Below are 15,242 nucleotides of genomic sequence, written 5' to 3' on the forward strand. Positions count from 1 at the left end.
CTTTTCCTTTTCTTTCCTGTGTTCTCCTTCCCTCTGTTCTCTTCTTTATTTTTCTCGTATTTCCATTTTACAGATGTTTGGCTGCGTACTTTAGTGACTACTCTGTGATGATGCACTGCAAAAAAATAGAATAATTCATCAAAATGGTTTCAATGTGTGAAATCCAGATTTTTTAAATGTTCATTTTGTAAACACCGTTAGCAACGCATATAGCATCTTTTTAAGATAAACTTCCGTCTTTACAGGAAATCAGGTTTCGGTGAAAAAACGACTTTGTTAAGTTTAGGAAAAGAGCATGTTTGACTTTAAGTTGACTGACTAACGTATCACAGGAAGTTAGATTTAGGCAAAAAAAAACTTCGTTTTAGGGAAACAGCGTGGTTGAGTTATGACACTAACAATTCAACTGACTAATGACTGGCGTGACAAAATGTTTACTTTTGGTTTTGCAGGAAACTAAACAAAAGTCCTGTTTTGTTTGACCCACGTCATTATTAGACAGTCAGAGCAACTGATGTAGTAGAAAGAGTAAGATAGTCCAACCAGAGCGTGTAGGATGTGAGATGGATGAGTAAAACAAACACAGGACTTACGTCCAGGAGACCGCTGTTTGTGTCCGAGGCAAAACTAAAAGGAAACATTGACATTTTATCACGAGTCACTAGTCCCGTGAGTCGTTAGTCGGGGTGATTGTTGCCTAAACCTAACCCTCCTTAGGCATAGCGCTCTGATGTTACGTGCTCCCTAACCGGCCTTAAAGCAGGCAGGAAAAGTACGACAAATGCATATAAATACCTCCACAACATCAAGTACATGTTACACCAGTGAAGGGGCATGTTTACTGGGTAAAGGGTAACTTACTGCGATAAAGATCCGATCAGAAAGCGAGCAGCTAGCTGTGTTTACCTCCGTACAGCCACAGCGTAGCTACCAGGTGTTACGAGTTTCCCTAATTGCCGAAGGAAATTCCTTCCAAACATAAGGGAGCTCCCTAACTTCCTGTAAAGATGGAAGCTTATTTTGAAAGGACATTATGCATGTAACCCTGCCACGTCAAAAACTAACGCTAGAGGGGTACCTAGAGCGTCATAGTTGGAAGCGTATGGCGACTGATCAACTGTTGTTGATCAGTCGCCATACGCTTCGCCATACGGATTGAGAATGTGTTGGCAATGTACTCAAAACCGTAAGTGTAGAATGAGGAAAATCAACTTTGTGTAGAGGCCAAACAGAGAGGAAATAGTAATGTCTGCATGTTGCTATTCAAGAGATTATTTGTTCAGCCAGAGGAGTCTGGAGATGTAAACACTGTTTCCTCCTCCAGGCTACCGGCCAGACGGATTAGAGACTGTCAGCGGCGATATCTCACACAAAGCAAGAGCTCAGCCAGCTGAGATGAGAGACTGATGGAAGATTCTTGAACCAAATATGTACTGTTGTATCTTCTGTTTTTAGTACAGTATGTTCAAGTATTAAAATGAAGTGCACTATAAGATTAAAGTTATATTAATTTCCTGAAAGCATGTCTACAAGTGGATGCAGTGCAGAGACACAACAGCGACAGGTACCAACAATGGAGAACAGAAACAAGTTGTAGATTATCACGACACAGACAACATTCAGACAGACATTTTGAATCCTACTTTGCTCCGTAAAGAAGTTTGAGCAGATGCTGAAATGAACGTACAACACCAACGAGCGACACATTCGTGCCCAGTTATCTTTGGCTCTTCTCATATATATTCTTAACAACTCTCTTAAAAATATATTCATTCCAAAAGCTGTTTATGAAAGGATCTTGTGCCAAAGTCCCGTGCTCAAACAAGCGGCTCTGGTGACATGGAGACACTTGATAGTTTGACTCTCCAATTAAGGCTTGTTTACAGTCTGCGTGAGGCAGATTTGCTGAGCATGTAGACCAGCAGTGCAAGACCTTCCTGTTATACAAGTCACAGTTAATCTTTGTATATCTAAATGCTTGTCCATTTATTGCAACCATCATTCTTATTTGGCAGTGGGAATCCAGTCAGACACTCTTCGTCCTCATGGACAAATTCAGTCATTATGAATAAGTTAATATTTCTTCTTTCAAAAGTTTACAAAGTTTTCCACACACACAAGGTGTCTGCTTCTTCACTTAAAAAGTACATTTTCCGTGTATGGGTGCTGGGGGTGTTGTGGCAGAAACACCACCATTATGTTGTGGCCAAAATGAAGAGAAGAGACGCAGTTGTTGGAGTTGCAACCAGTGGAGATACGTTTATTCTTGTTCGCACAAGGACATGTTTACAACGAATCCGAAGTGTCAGACTTCTAACGTCTGACTTTATACCTTTGGTGGACTGTACTTTACGTCACAGTCCACCAATCAAATCCCTTCGATTGAACCAATACAAAACACATCTTGACCGCTCATCCCTCCTTCTCATCCCTTCTTCTCCTGCCCGGATCAGGTTGACACTCTTGGCAGGTCAACTGATAATTTGTCTGGTCTGGGCAAAGTTCAGTTTATCTTTTAACTATGTTTATACATGCTGGGTTCAAAGTAACAGTTTAAATGAGGTCTCCATACGGTTATTCTACAACAGAGGTTTCAAGTGTCCACAACAAACCGGTGTAAGTTGCATATTGGACCACGATTGGCTTCCAAACTAGCTGTGACGTCTCAAGATGTTGCTTGTACATACACGTCTTAAACTAAGATTTAAGGTGAGCAAAGAAAAACTTTCCACCCATCTTTTCCCCCCTCAGCAAAACAGCCTCCTCGTGTCAAACTGCACATCATTCTGCACAGTGAAGGTCAAACATCCAAGTGGAGCAACATTAACACATTTTTAATAGATTACCAACCCTATATTTAGATTTATTCAAAATCTGTTCATATGGACTTGTTCAGGATAGGGTTCCATATCTATTATGGAAATCTTATATATTGGACTTTATTGCGAGAATTTTAATTTCCTGGAATAGCAAGAATCTCTGGATCACCACAAATTGTCTTGGTTCCAAGGTGATCTCAAATCACTCGACCTTCTGATTTTACAGCGAACAAATGGATGCAGGTAAAGTAATAGACATAAACTTCAAAAGTTGCAAACCTTGTTTGGTAAAAAAAGCTAACAGCAAAAGTAGAAATGATCTCTTGCTTTGCATTTCTACATTTCTTCCATAACACATACTACTCAGCCACATAAATCCCAGTCTGTGTCACACGTTACTGTAACTGGTGAATGCTTTTGTCCTGTTCAGCACACAGCTGTCATCACTGGTCGCACTAGTAGAAATGTAATCTCTAACCCTGGCAGCATGGCTCCACCTGTTGAACTACATGTCCGCCAGCACTCTGCAGCTACATGTTTACCAGACAAACACTGATCTTCTTTGCCACGGCCATCTGTGGTTTTAAATTGCTAAGATAGGTGTAAATATATATTTTTGTCCATTGTGGCAAACCCCAGGTATCGACTATAATGACAGGTGAGTCACAGGCAGCTGTCTGTCTGAGACCACGACAACCGAGAGACATTCAAGTGACATCATCAAGCACGTCCTGTCTAAATACATGAACATGATTAACCGTCTCGTCACACCCGTCAATTTAGATTCTCCGCCCATAAGCAGACTGGGGAGAACTGATCATTATACTTACATTTGAATAACACTCTCTGAAAGTAACCACAAAGTGTAAAAATACAAAACAAACAAACAAACAATCCATTATTCGTCCATTATCTTCCACTTATCGGGGGCTGCGTCGCAGGGGGCAGCAGGCTTAGCAGGGTGTTCCAGACGTCTCACTCCCCAGCAACTTTTCTCAACTCTTCATGAGGAACCCTGAGGCATTGCAGGCCAACAAGATATATAATCCCTCCAGTGTGTTCTGGGCCTACCCCGTGGCTTCTTACCAGTTGGACGTGCCTAGAAAACCTCTAAAGGGAGGCATCCTGATCAGATGCCCGAACCACCTCAGCTGGCCTCTTTCAAGGCAAAGGAGCAATCCGGATGATGCGATGGAAGCTCATTTTGGACACTATCTGCGACCTCATTCTTTCGGTCACTACCCAAAGCTCATGACCATAGATGAGGGTCGGAACATAGATGGACTGATAAATCGCGAACTTTGTCCTCCGGCTCAGCAACCTCTTCAACACATTGGTCCGGTACATTGCCCTCATCACTGCTGATGCCACACCTCACACTCCATTTTACCCCCACTTGACCCCTGAAATGATTGAACTCCCTCACTTGGGGTCGTCACTCCCAAACTACAGGGCGCAATTTTTTTCCAGCAGAGAAGCATGGCCTCAGACTTGGAGGTTACGACTTTATCCCGACTGCTACACACTCAGCTGCAAACTGGCCCAGTGTGTGCAGGTCACAGTCTGATGAACCACATCATCTGCAAAGAGCAAGGACTAAGATCCCCACACCCAGAAAGTTCTCTTTCCACCGCTCGACAATATCTCCAGCTTGAGTCTGTAGTTCTCCCCTGTAAACAAAACTACATGTAATTAAACAATCCCTTTGTAATAAGGAGATCTCAGCAGATCCCTGAGTGTAAACAGCCTTAACTGATAACAAAGTCAGACATATTCTCTGGTTGGCTGTCAAAGTATCTGCAATCACTTTCTGAGGAAGAAGAGATGGTTGGAGAAGGTGGATACAATAACATTTGACATCATGTTACTGTGTACTGTAACTTGCAGGGAAAACAGCACAGTCATGTTTACCCATATTACTCATTCTAGGAGAGGAGGAGGATCAAAGTGCCTTTAACTAAAGTTTTTACTCAAAGTAAAAAGGAGGTTGAGGTGTCCGTGTGTTTGTTCAAGGACACTTTGACTGAGGGAAGAATCGTGCCTAAGACCTTTGAATTGGCCCTTTGTCATTCCAGTACTAAGCCACCCACTGAAGATGATTCAATTACTGCAACACATATGTTGTAAAATGGATCACCCTGAGTGACAGCCATGTAAATAATCTGCAGCAGTACACATAGAGTAGAAGTCATCAAAACACCCTAAAGTATCACTGCAACAGAACAGACCGTACCGGATCAAGGAGAGCAAATATGTATATACACTACTGTATAGTGATGTTGTATAATATACAGGTTTTACTTGCTCCAGACATGGAGCAGGCTTCAGTAAAACATGCAGCAAGGCAAACACACAGTCACGCTTGTACCTGCAGTGGCCCTCAGGGACACTTTACCTTTAAGCCGTTAATTCTTAGAAAGTTCCTTAAATAAACTGCTTCACAGTGGACATTGTGATGGGGAATTGTTAATTGTATGCAGGTAATCAAAAATGGGCCATCACATTTATCACTTTGTCATTAGTGGGAGATGTCAATCAATCTAACTGCTTGCTGAATAAACTTTACCTCACAAAGTGATAAATATACTTTTTAAATAGTTTTAAGGTAGGATTTCCTCACTCCCTTTTTTGCCTCTAACATAACCTTAGAAAGAGGTACATCACTTTCACAGCAGCTTTGCTCAAAGGCACAGTCGTAGTTGTTGCTAAAGAAGAACAGGGGATGATGCAGCTCTTTCTTAACCCAAAGTAGCTTCCAAAGCCACCAACGCCTGCAACCTTACAATCATAAACCACATTTTCATCACATTACATGACTTCCAGATTAAGCTATCCGCTCTCCATTCAAATGAAGGAATTAGACGGCTCACGTTACGCTTACACTTAGGTGTAGTGACTCCCTCTAGCCGGCTGCTCTCTATACATGGCACTGTGAACATGATCAGAGGCTGTCTGTACAGCATGTCCTGGCCAACCTGTAGCTGTCAAAACCCAAATGTCACAGAGTTTAGCAGAAAAATAAATCAAAAATGGACGTATTGAACAAAAATAATGAAAAATACCTTTTGCCATCAGTGATCATCTACATACAGGAGACAGGAAAACACTTATTTACTGTTGCGTATCACATCCCAATTTTTCTATCCATGATATAAATCATCTATCATTTTGTCTGCCAGAGTCATGCATACTTGGTGCAAAAAATAATTGTTTTAATTTTCCTTGAAGCAATGTAATCCGGACAGCACAGGCACAACTTCAGCGTTCTTGTATTTAAAAAAACAATTGTAATAAAACCCAAAATGAATAGGCCCAAAATCCCACAAAGAAAATCTTATTTGGAACACAATAACCCAATGGACAAAAAAGCTAAACAATCATGTAAAACAGGCATAACATCTTCTTCTACTTTTCATTAGATACCGATTATGAAGCTTAAATGTTAATTTCATCCTCCATCTAAATGTATAAAATGAAAAGTACAAAGTTTTCTGATTTTCATGGATGCTAAATCAATATCTGACTTTCACAATAATCGCAAAAGCAAACAGCATCCAATGTGTTTTCCAGTTTTTGTTTTTCCTTGCCCTCTCTTCAGCTCTAACCTGTTTACCCGGATCACTGCAGCGCTTTCATTTCAACCGTCAGTGTACTTTAGGGAAGGGTTGCCAGCAGAGAGAGAGACAGAAGTTCAGGCCGTGTGTGGCACCCAGGGTGGATTCGCTAAGAGTGGTGGTGGTGGTGGTGGTGTGGGTGCTCGTTAAAAACAGACTGCTGTGTCACACGGCTACATAGTCAGCATAGCTCCCTGTTTAGACGGCGCATGTCCCTCCTCCCATCCCACCTGCAGCTCTCTGCTCCACTGATATCAGCTGGAGCTGCTGAGTCAGAGCGGGATCTGTCTGAACTTCCTAAACTCACAGCCCCAGATTGATGATGATGATGATGAGAAGGAGCTGCTGTAAAGGTGTTAACAATTAATAAATCATTACTTCTCTACATTAATAATGAGATATATGATCATTGTAAACAAAAAACGACTACCACAGCTGAGAGGACAGTAAGCTTCTGCACCTGCCACTGCTTCTATTTTGAAATCTAAAACTCCAGTATGCAAGATTCTGTGGTATTTATGGTCTGATATGATTACGTTTAACATTGTCTAGCTTACGTCATTATTGAATTTGCTTAAAATGTGCCTGCTCTCTACACTTCTATGCTTGCTTGCACATTATATATAAAACAATTCAACACTTTTTAATATGCATGTCTGATAATGAGTCCATTGTATAACCAGAAGACTACTGAACCAGACTAACTGCAAAGAAACATTTATTATCCATAAAAGTCACATGCAAGACTCTTGACCTCAGTATTTCTAAAGGCCTGGCTACAAGTCATTTCAGAGTACATTACACATATTTATAAATAAATTTCACCAGTTTCTGGTTGCAGGACAGTTAAATCATGTGGTCTGTTTTGAACAGTTGCCGTGTTTTGGTTTCTTTCAGAGCAACATCCTCCATCCACAGATAACAACCTATAGATAGTGTTTACTGTCAAGCCATCAACAGTACAATCACTTTTAATGACACCCAGTCATGACCTCAAGGCCGCAGGAAGTTGTATTTTGGATTCGCGTGTTGCAGTCTAATAACCAGGAAGCTCCAACTGATCTCAGGCTCCTCGAAACGTTGCATGTTACTGTTTGGGAACATTAAAGGTCGACTTCATCCCATTTCTGGGTTTTTCCAATGGAAATGCCCACTCAAGCGTAAGCAACAAGCAGTGATGAACAATGCTGATGCGCAGAAGCTAAGCAAAGTACAGCTGTCTTTTGGGGCAGCAGCAAAACATATTATGGCCAACTTTACATAGGACCACCTAAAAAGTGTACGCTATATTTAAATTATTTTTCACAGCTTTACCTTTCCATCAGACAGCCTTTTTTGATGGTGAACTGAAGCCGTTGTATCGCTCTCTTCAAAGCCACAAGACTTCTTTGACAAAACCACGCTGGAGTTGCTGGTTGACGGCTACCTCGATTGGTTAGTTAGTGAGTGTTATTGTGTTACTTTCGGAACATGGTGTACATCGCTTAGCTTTGGTGCCAGTATTCCTGTCTGCTTCTCCAAACTGGGAGCGTGCTGACTGCCATCTAAGTTTCTATAGGTAATACACTGACTATGGATTTGTACCGTATACAACCACATTAGCCGGGTACCTTTACCATGAACTCTACGTCGGAAGACCTTTTTAGAAGGGCTAGGGAAAAAAGCCATTTGACGCTAAAATGTATTTAATGTCTTATTTAAATACATAACGAACACTCCTGAAAAACCACAGAATTATATAAAAACATTTAAAAAAAATAATGGATCCACCCTTTAAGTATGCAAGGTGTTCCTGCTTGTTTTGGATCTCCTAACTTAACCCTCATGTCTTCATCCAAAACGCAGCTCAACATCTCCCAGTCTTTCTACGTGGGGCTCTGGAAATAGAAACTACTTTGCTGTCACAGCAAAAGCTTGGCTTGGCCACAAGGTCATAATATAGCTGTGCCTTGTTGTGGGCTGCTATTACGCCTGATTAGTCGCAAGCGGCTAGCCAAAATAGCCCTGATAAAGCCGTGCTGAATGACAGACAACTGACCTGAAGGAACCTGCTAACTATTTAAAAATGTTAATTTAGCTTTGATGACTGAGCATCCTCCTCTCAGCCTCACTACCATAACCTCTGGTCACAAAAGAGAAACGTGAGGAGAGTTACAACAATAAATATGATTTCATTTGTTATTTAGACCTCATGAAGCCTGCATTAAAGTTTTCCTCAATGAAGTCTATTTTGGGGGCATAAACATGGAGATGATTTGGTGATATTTTAACGCATGAAGACCTGATAGATGGGATCTCTTGCAGGATTCCTAAAGGCCTCACTGGACCTGGAGCTGGAGGCTGCTTTGATGAACACCAGAGATCATGGGGAAATAAGACAGATTGAAGTGAATAAGTGAAAACAACCAAAGTCTGCTGACTGTGCTGAAAACATGGGAAATATGCATAAATATGAAGAATACATGTATGAGAAGTCTTCCTGAATGAACTTTAGCCAAGCTTCATTTCCTTTCATTCACAGTATAAGCTGCAAAATGAACCCTCTCTGAAACAAGCCCAGACACACACACACACACACACACACACACACACACACACACACACACACACACACACACACACACACACACACACACACACACACACACACACACACCAAATTTTCTTATCCAAGGAATAGCAATCACCACCATCAATTAGAGAGTAATATTCAGGTCAAAACATTCAGTTATGAAAAGCTACTGAGTGATGCCACTGACTGTGTGTAAGGACATGTGTAGGAGTTTTGGATATCAGGCTGTGGGTTCTCTGGAGGAAAGAGAATGAAGGGTGGCCACAGGTGGACCCCTGCTGTCAGATAGCGGGTCAGCATCAAGCTTCAAACACAAGACTAGAGCTCCCACTAGTGGATAAGATGAGTAGAAACAATAAAAACATGTGCCAGGCTGTGTTGTCATGAATCTACTGGGCTCTCTGACAGGCTACATTGTACCTACTTGGGCTAAACTACTGTGGCTGGCCCCCCTGGCTTGATTAGGCATATTCATCTTGATGCCATGGCCATGGCCCGCTCAGTAGTCCAGCCGTCATCACTGCTTATCTAGCTTACAAATTATTAGTTATATCAGAAACTTATTAACGCCATTCTCTGACCTAATGTACCTCTAAGACAATTAAAATGCATGCACGTCTTCTTTTGGCACGTTGAAATCATCCCCTGCATGTCTCTGCTGCGATGTCCTCATCCCAATGTCTAATGTCAGTCTACCTTCACATATGAGCAACCTGTTGTCCCTCTTTGAAGACAGTCTGCTCCATATTAAGCTACTTATAAACTGTTGTATTATAAACTCAGTGTCACTTCCTGCAGCATAAATGTGTTAGAGGAATGAAAGGGCATGTGTTGGGCATGTAAGCTAACATTTCATAACATCATTTCCACCAAAATGTGAGGATGTTACTAATTCCTTTGTGAAACCTACCTCCCCCTTCTGGAGAGTAGAATAGACACAAAGCAACCATCCATAGAGAGGGGAGGTCCTAACTACTGAGGAAACTGCACATTTAAAGCTCCACAAAAGGTAGAATTGATGTATGGCTTATGAATTCATAGCACTTTGTCCATCGCTGTCACTTCTACAAACATATCCAGCTGTTATTCTTTACAGTTTGCAAAAGCCCTTGTCGTGAAACGAAAATGTAGTGTTGTAAATCTTGTCATTCAGCAATTAAGGTAATCAGTTAGTATTTTAGTCGTTATATAGCCTACATTGATACTCAGCATGCAAACTTAATCATAAGTGCCCCAAAAGCATTGTGTTGTTTGGAGAGAGCAACAAGCTTTGCCTGACATCAGACAGAGCTGTCACTGAGCTCGGAGGAGGTGGGCGGGTTCTCAGGTCTGGACCATCTGAAACAACAAGCTCGCTCTGTGCACAGAACTCACAGCAGTGCTGATTATCATTCACCATTGACACTCATTGTTAAGTTTCACTTTCTTTTCCTCAGAAAGGGAGTCGCCTCTCCTTATCGTCCCGTCTGTCCTCTTAACGGCTGTTGGTGTTCACGTCTACATGCAGCGGTTATCATGCAGCAACATATCATAAAAAAACCCAGGTAATATAATGTCAATAACCCAGGTAATATAATGTCAAAAACCCAGGTAATATATAGTCAATGTTAATGTTAAATCAGTTAATGTTAAAAACCAAGGTAATGTTTATCATGCGACGCTAAGTTACGCAGGTGAACTCAACGCTAGTTAAGTTTCACGAAGGGTGTCAGAGAAAGTTAGACTGTAAAGTGATCCACTGTGTTGTAGACTTTATCTCATGCGAAATCTCCGTATTGTATCAGTCTTTGTAGTATCGTAATGGATTAATCATCTTAACAATAAACTTAACACTGATCGAAAGAGGCAGTTTGATGTGAAGTGGGGAGTGTGTATTGTCTTGTAGTCAAGAGACTTCACATGACTTCCTGAACTATCTCTAAGGTTGTGAAAAGGGACTAATGTCCTCCAGTAATAGTTCAATCAGGAGTTTCATCTCAAAGGCACTAGTCTTTCAGAGGACTAGAGAGCAAACGCAAAATAACCTTTGTCCCAGTTCTGTGACTAATTGGCAGACTTCCAATTAATGTTTGGCTTGTTTGGAGTTAGTATTTACTCGATGTCTCTATGTCAGTTTGATTCTTATAATAACACTTATATTGACTCACGTGTTTGCACATTTATAGGCTGTAACATAGTTTTGTAGTAGAAGAGTGCAAAGTCTCACCTTTGTTTGGTCATTGTTTGAGATGCATATGAATAAATTCGCTAACATGGTTGTATTAGTTGGCCTACAAAGTTGGTGTCGATGACCTGCCAGAATCCTTAAAAAAATGTTTCATGGTTGACATAGTGTTAATTAGTTAATGTAGTAATAATAATACAAATATAGAAATAGTTAGCCTACAGTTGGTGGTGGAGGCATATGTGATTGCACAGCATTGGTTTACAAATTGTTAAAAGTAGATAAAGAACATTTTATGCCTCACAGACATTGGAGTGCACTTCATAACTAACTGTATCGACTTAAGTTATGGGTCAAAGGTTTCAGCTGCATTTTGTCTATTTCCATGTGTTATTTCTGTTGAGTTCTATTACAGATGTATTTCCATCATTAGTGCTCAACTCAAATTTCTTCACAAAACTATTTGGGAAACTCACTTTGATTTCTCTGTCTCAACAGCAGCAATTTTTAATCACATTTTAGGTCACATATCCAGCATTGTAGGTGTAAGGCCTTTAACTAAGAACATTCAAGGTCGTTTCAGCTCCTTTGCCTTTTTATGGACCTACTCTGATGCATGTTATTGTTTTCCTCATCAGCTTTAACTTTGGACGATGTGCTCCCACATCCTCACTTTTCAATGTTGCATCTGCTCCGGCTGAACCTGCTATCGACAAGGTAGCGGACACCAAAGATTCCTCCAGCATAGTTCCAGATGTCAGTTCAACAGAGAGAAGGGAGAACAATCATTTGTTTACATTCCCAGGTAAGTTACTTAACAGTTCCACACCAAGAAAACTGTCAACGACCAGCACTGCCATTCAATATGTAGGCTACTCTTGTAGTTTTCCTCCATTGTTTGAATGCATTTTTAATAAACAGTAGACTCAGTGGAAATAGTCCCGAACAGTAAATGCCTTTTCCAAAACCCCTTATGTCTCGAAAAATATCCTCAGTTAAGACAAAACAAAGAAAAACTGCCATTTTTTCAACAATGTGCTTAAAATTGCAAATGCACACGTCTACGTCTAACAGCTGTATGTCCTACTCTCTCTCCGTCTAGTTTTTACATACAGTACAGTAGGTCACCACCCTGGTGTGTCACTACATGTGGCCTCATACTTGTCTGTATTCAGTGTCTACACTTGTGTTAAATGTTGTGCAAACTTTGTGTGAATAGATGTTGTTGTTTCTGGAAATATCTGGATGTGACATTACTGTGTGTTTTACCATTTATCTACAGAATTAGAAAAATACATTGAAATAACAAATGCAAGGTACATTTTGATAGTTAGATTTATTTTCATGTATTTCACTCCTCAGAAGAGGTGAAACATGGCAAACTGAATATTTGATTTAACCTTATCATCTTCTCCTCAGGAGTTCGGCCATATTTGGAATCTCAATGGAGAGACGTGGAGTGGACAGAAGAGTGAGTAAAAAAATGACATTCAAGTCAAGTTTGCAACTATTTTAATCACTAGCCGTCAAATTAATATATTTCCTTTCATTTAAAGCGAAAAGTAAACCTATTTTAAACACTATCAACATATTACCTTTATTCCTTTCAACTCATTCAGATAAAAACACTCTTCGCATGCCTTTATTCTATTTATGCAAATTATGCTGAACAGCAAGTATCTTAAATTTGAATCTAGGCAAAAGACGAGCCTGATGAAGACCGTCAGCTCCTACAAACCAAGCAGTGGCGAGGTGACTCAGGCTCAGGTTCTCCTCCTGGGTCCGGTCGGTTCTGGAAAGTCCAGCTTCATCAGTTCAGTCCAGTCTGTGTTTAATGGAAGAGTCACCAACCGAGCCATGGTGGGCTCCTCCTCCACCAGCTTCACCAAGAAGGTACAAGTAGAGCAGTAACATGTAACTGAGAGAATTCACTAAAATAATTCACATTTATTTTGAGGGTGGGGACCAAATGAGCTGAAAGACCAGTTTAAGTTTATTTGTAAATGGTTTAGGCGTCCATCCCATTAACTTTTTGTTGTGTGTGTGTGTCAGCTGCAGTCCTTCAACATCCACGGTCAGAGTGGAGAGGATCCTACTGGACTGGTATTGTGCGATATGGTGGGCCTGGGAGGTGGAGAGATGACCGGACCGACCCTCCATGACATCATGTCCGTCATTAAAGGTTATGCACCTGAGGGACACAAGGTAAGCAGGGTCGGTATTGTAATGTTGTAGTTTTAGCATTGCGCTAAAGATAGCAATGCCGGTGTATTGGTTGGTTGTTTGGTCCAGACTGAAATATTTCTCACCAACCACCAGATGGATTGGCACAGCATTTTATACAGACGCTCATGATTCCCAGAGGATGCTTTTTATTGACTTGGTGGTCCTCTGACTTTTCTTCTAGCGCCACCATGAGGTTAACATTTGTGGTTTTGAGTGAAATGTCTCGACCACCATTGGATGGATTGCCTTTAAATTTGGTACAGACATTCATGTTCCCCTGAGGATGAATTGCAAGAGCTTTAGTGATCCTCTTACTTTTTATCTGGCACCATCATTAGGTCAGAATTAGTTTAGTGCTAATTGCTAACACTCAACATGAGTTGTGTTGCTGTTCATTTCTCTCTCTCTCAGTTTAGCCCAGATCAGCCAGTGAGGTCAGAGACTGTGGGCTATGTGAAGAGGCCAAGCCTCAAAGACAAGATCCACTGTGTGGCCTTTGTGGTGGACGCTTCTAAAATCCTGACCTACCCTAAAGGCCTCAACACCACCTTCCAGCAGCTCCGTGAGCACATCAGTGACCTGGGTAAGAAAAGGAAAAACAAGCAGTTAAACACAAAGACATTTTCACGAACAGATTGAAGTTCCTTGTCAGACAAAATGGGCTTTGACTTTTGAAACCAAAGTGGAAAAGCAGTACTTTGTCAGTTTTTACCTTAATTTAGTTTTCATTTGTTAGAATTTGGTCATGATTTACACATTTACTCCATATTGCACAAAGATTTCAGACCTGTTTATTTTTGTTGGATTTTGCTGTGGTTAGAACTGCAGAAGGGCATGACAACTTTGGCTTTAAAACCTTTAGAAATCAACTGAGCGCAAACACTGTTGAAATCTTGAGTAATGTATTTCTCCGGAATGTAACAAGCTGTTTTATTGCAAAGAAACCTTAATGAGAGCCTTGTATTCTGTCTGTTAGGTGTTCACCAGGTGGCTCTGCTGACCCACATTGACCAAGTTTGTTCAGAAACATACAAAGATGTCACCCAGGTTTACATGAGCCCCATCATTCGGGACATGGTAGGTTGACATTAACCTTGTGCGTATTGTAATATAACTCCAGACCCTGAGATTTTTCCTCTAAATTTTCTGTCAATGAGAAATGGAAATGCACTAACCACCTGACCATTAATGTATTGCATAATACAGACACTAAGGTTGTCATTTAGTCAACATGCCTTATGAACATGCCTGTGAGGACACAGTGCTGAATAAGTAACTTACAATGTATTTTGTAAATTACTTGTAATGAAGATTTAGTTTTGATAATGTATTTCCAGTAATGTAACCTTTTAATCATTTGACATTTTTGTGTGTTTGCAGATGGGTAAAGCTGCAACTCTGTTGGGTATGTCCACCTCCTACATCATCCCGGTGAGGAACTACTCATCAGAGCTGGACCTGGATGTGAACACTGATGTGCTTCTGCTTACTGCCGTCGACCACATACTGCAGTATGCTGACCTGTATTTCCAGGACAATACACGCCAAAACACAGGGCCAAAGATAGACTAAAACATTCATTTGTTTCTAAAAGTCATCATTCACATTTAATTAATTGTTAAATCACAACAGTTAAAAAGCAACCTCAGGGATAAGGGGTTTTGTGTACAGGATTTGATCAAAGCTACAGTTAAATCACATGGAATGTTACACATAGTGGCTTCAAACTACCTTGTAAACCTTTACTCTCTTATTATGTCTTTTACAAAATTATAATGGAAAAAATGTTATAATTGAGAATAAAACCAGAACTTTTATATCTTATTTGTAAGCGTAAACTATTCTCT

General features: G+C 40.7%; 1 protein-coding gene across 2 annotated transcripts; it reads left to right on the forward strand.

Moving 5' to 3' along the window:
• Nucleotides 1–10,445: 10,445 nt before the first annotated feature.
• Nucleotides 10,446–15,219, forward strand: ifi44g (interferon induced protein 44g). 2 transcript variants are annotated; one of them, XM_076088235.1, is made up of 8 exons: nucleotides 10,446–10,549; nucleotides 11,808–11,974; nucleotides 12,589–12,640; nucleotides 12,867–13,062; nucleotides 13,222–13,374; nucleotides 13,807–13,978; nucleotides 14,372–14,472; nucleotides 14,776–15,219. In XM_076088235.1, exons 1-8 carry the CDS (start codon nucleotides 10,521–10,523, stop codon nucleotides 14,965–14,967), a joined length of 1,062 nt encoding a protein of 353 aa, XP_075944350.1. In that variant the 5' UTR covers nucleotides 10,446–10,520; the 3' UTR covers nucleotides 14,968–15,219. The 2 variants fall into 2 exon arrangements, with proteins under 2 accessions (XP_075944350.1, XP_075944351.1); XM_076088236.1 differs by lacking the exon at nucleotides 10,446–10,549 and adding an exon at nucleotides 12,452–12,485 and having other exon boundaries at nucleotides 11,860–11,974.
• Nucleotides 15,220–15,242: the final 23 nt, after the last annotated feature.

This window comes from Anarhichas minor, unplaced genomic scaffold (genome assembly GCF_050575085.1).
Source record: "Anarhichas minor isolate MPS153535 unplaced genomic scaffold, ASM5057508v1 ptg000010l, whole genome shotgun sequence".
In the NCBI taxonomy this organism is placed as follows: Eukaryota; Metazoa; Chordata; class Actinopteri; order Perciformes; family Anarhichadidae; genus Anarhichas; species Anarhichas minor.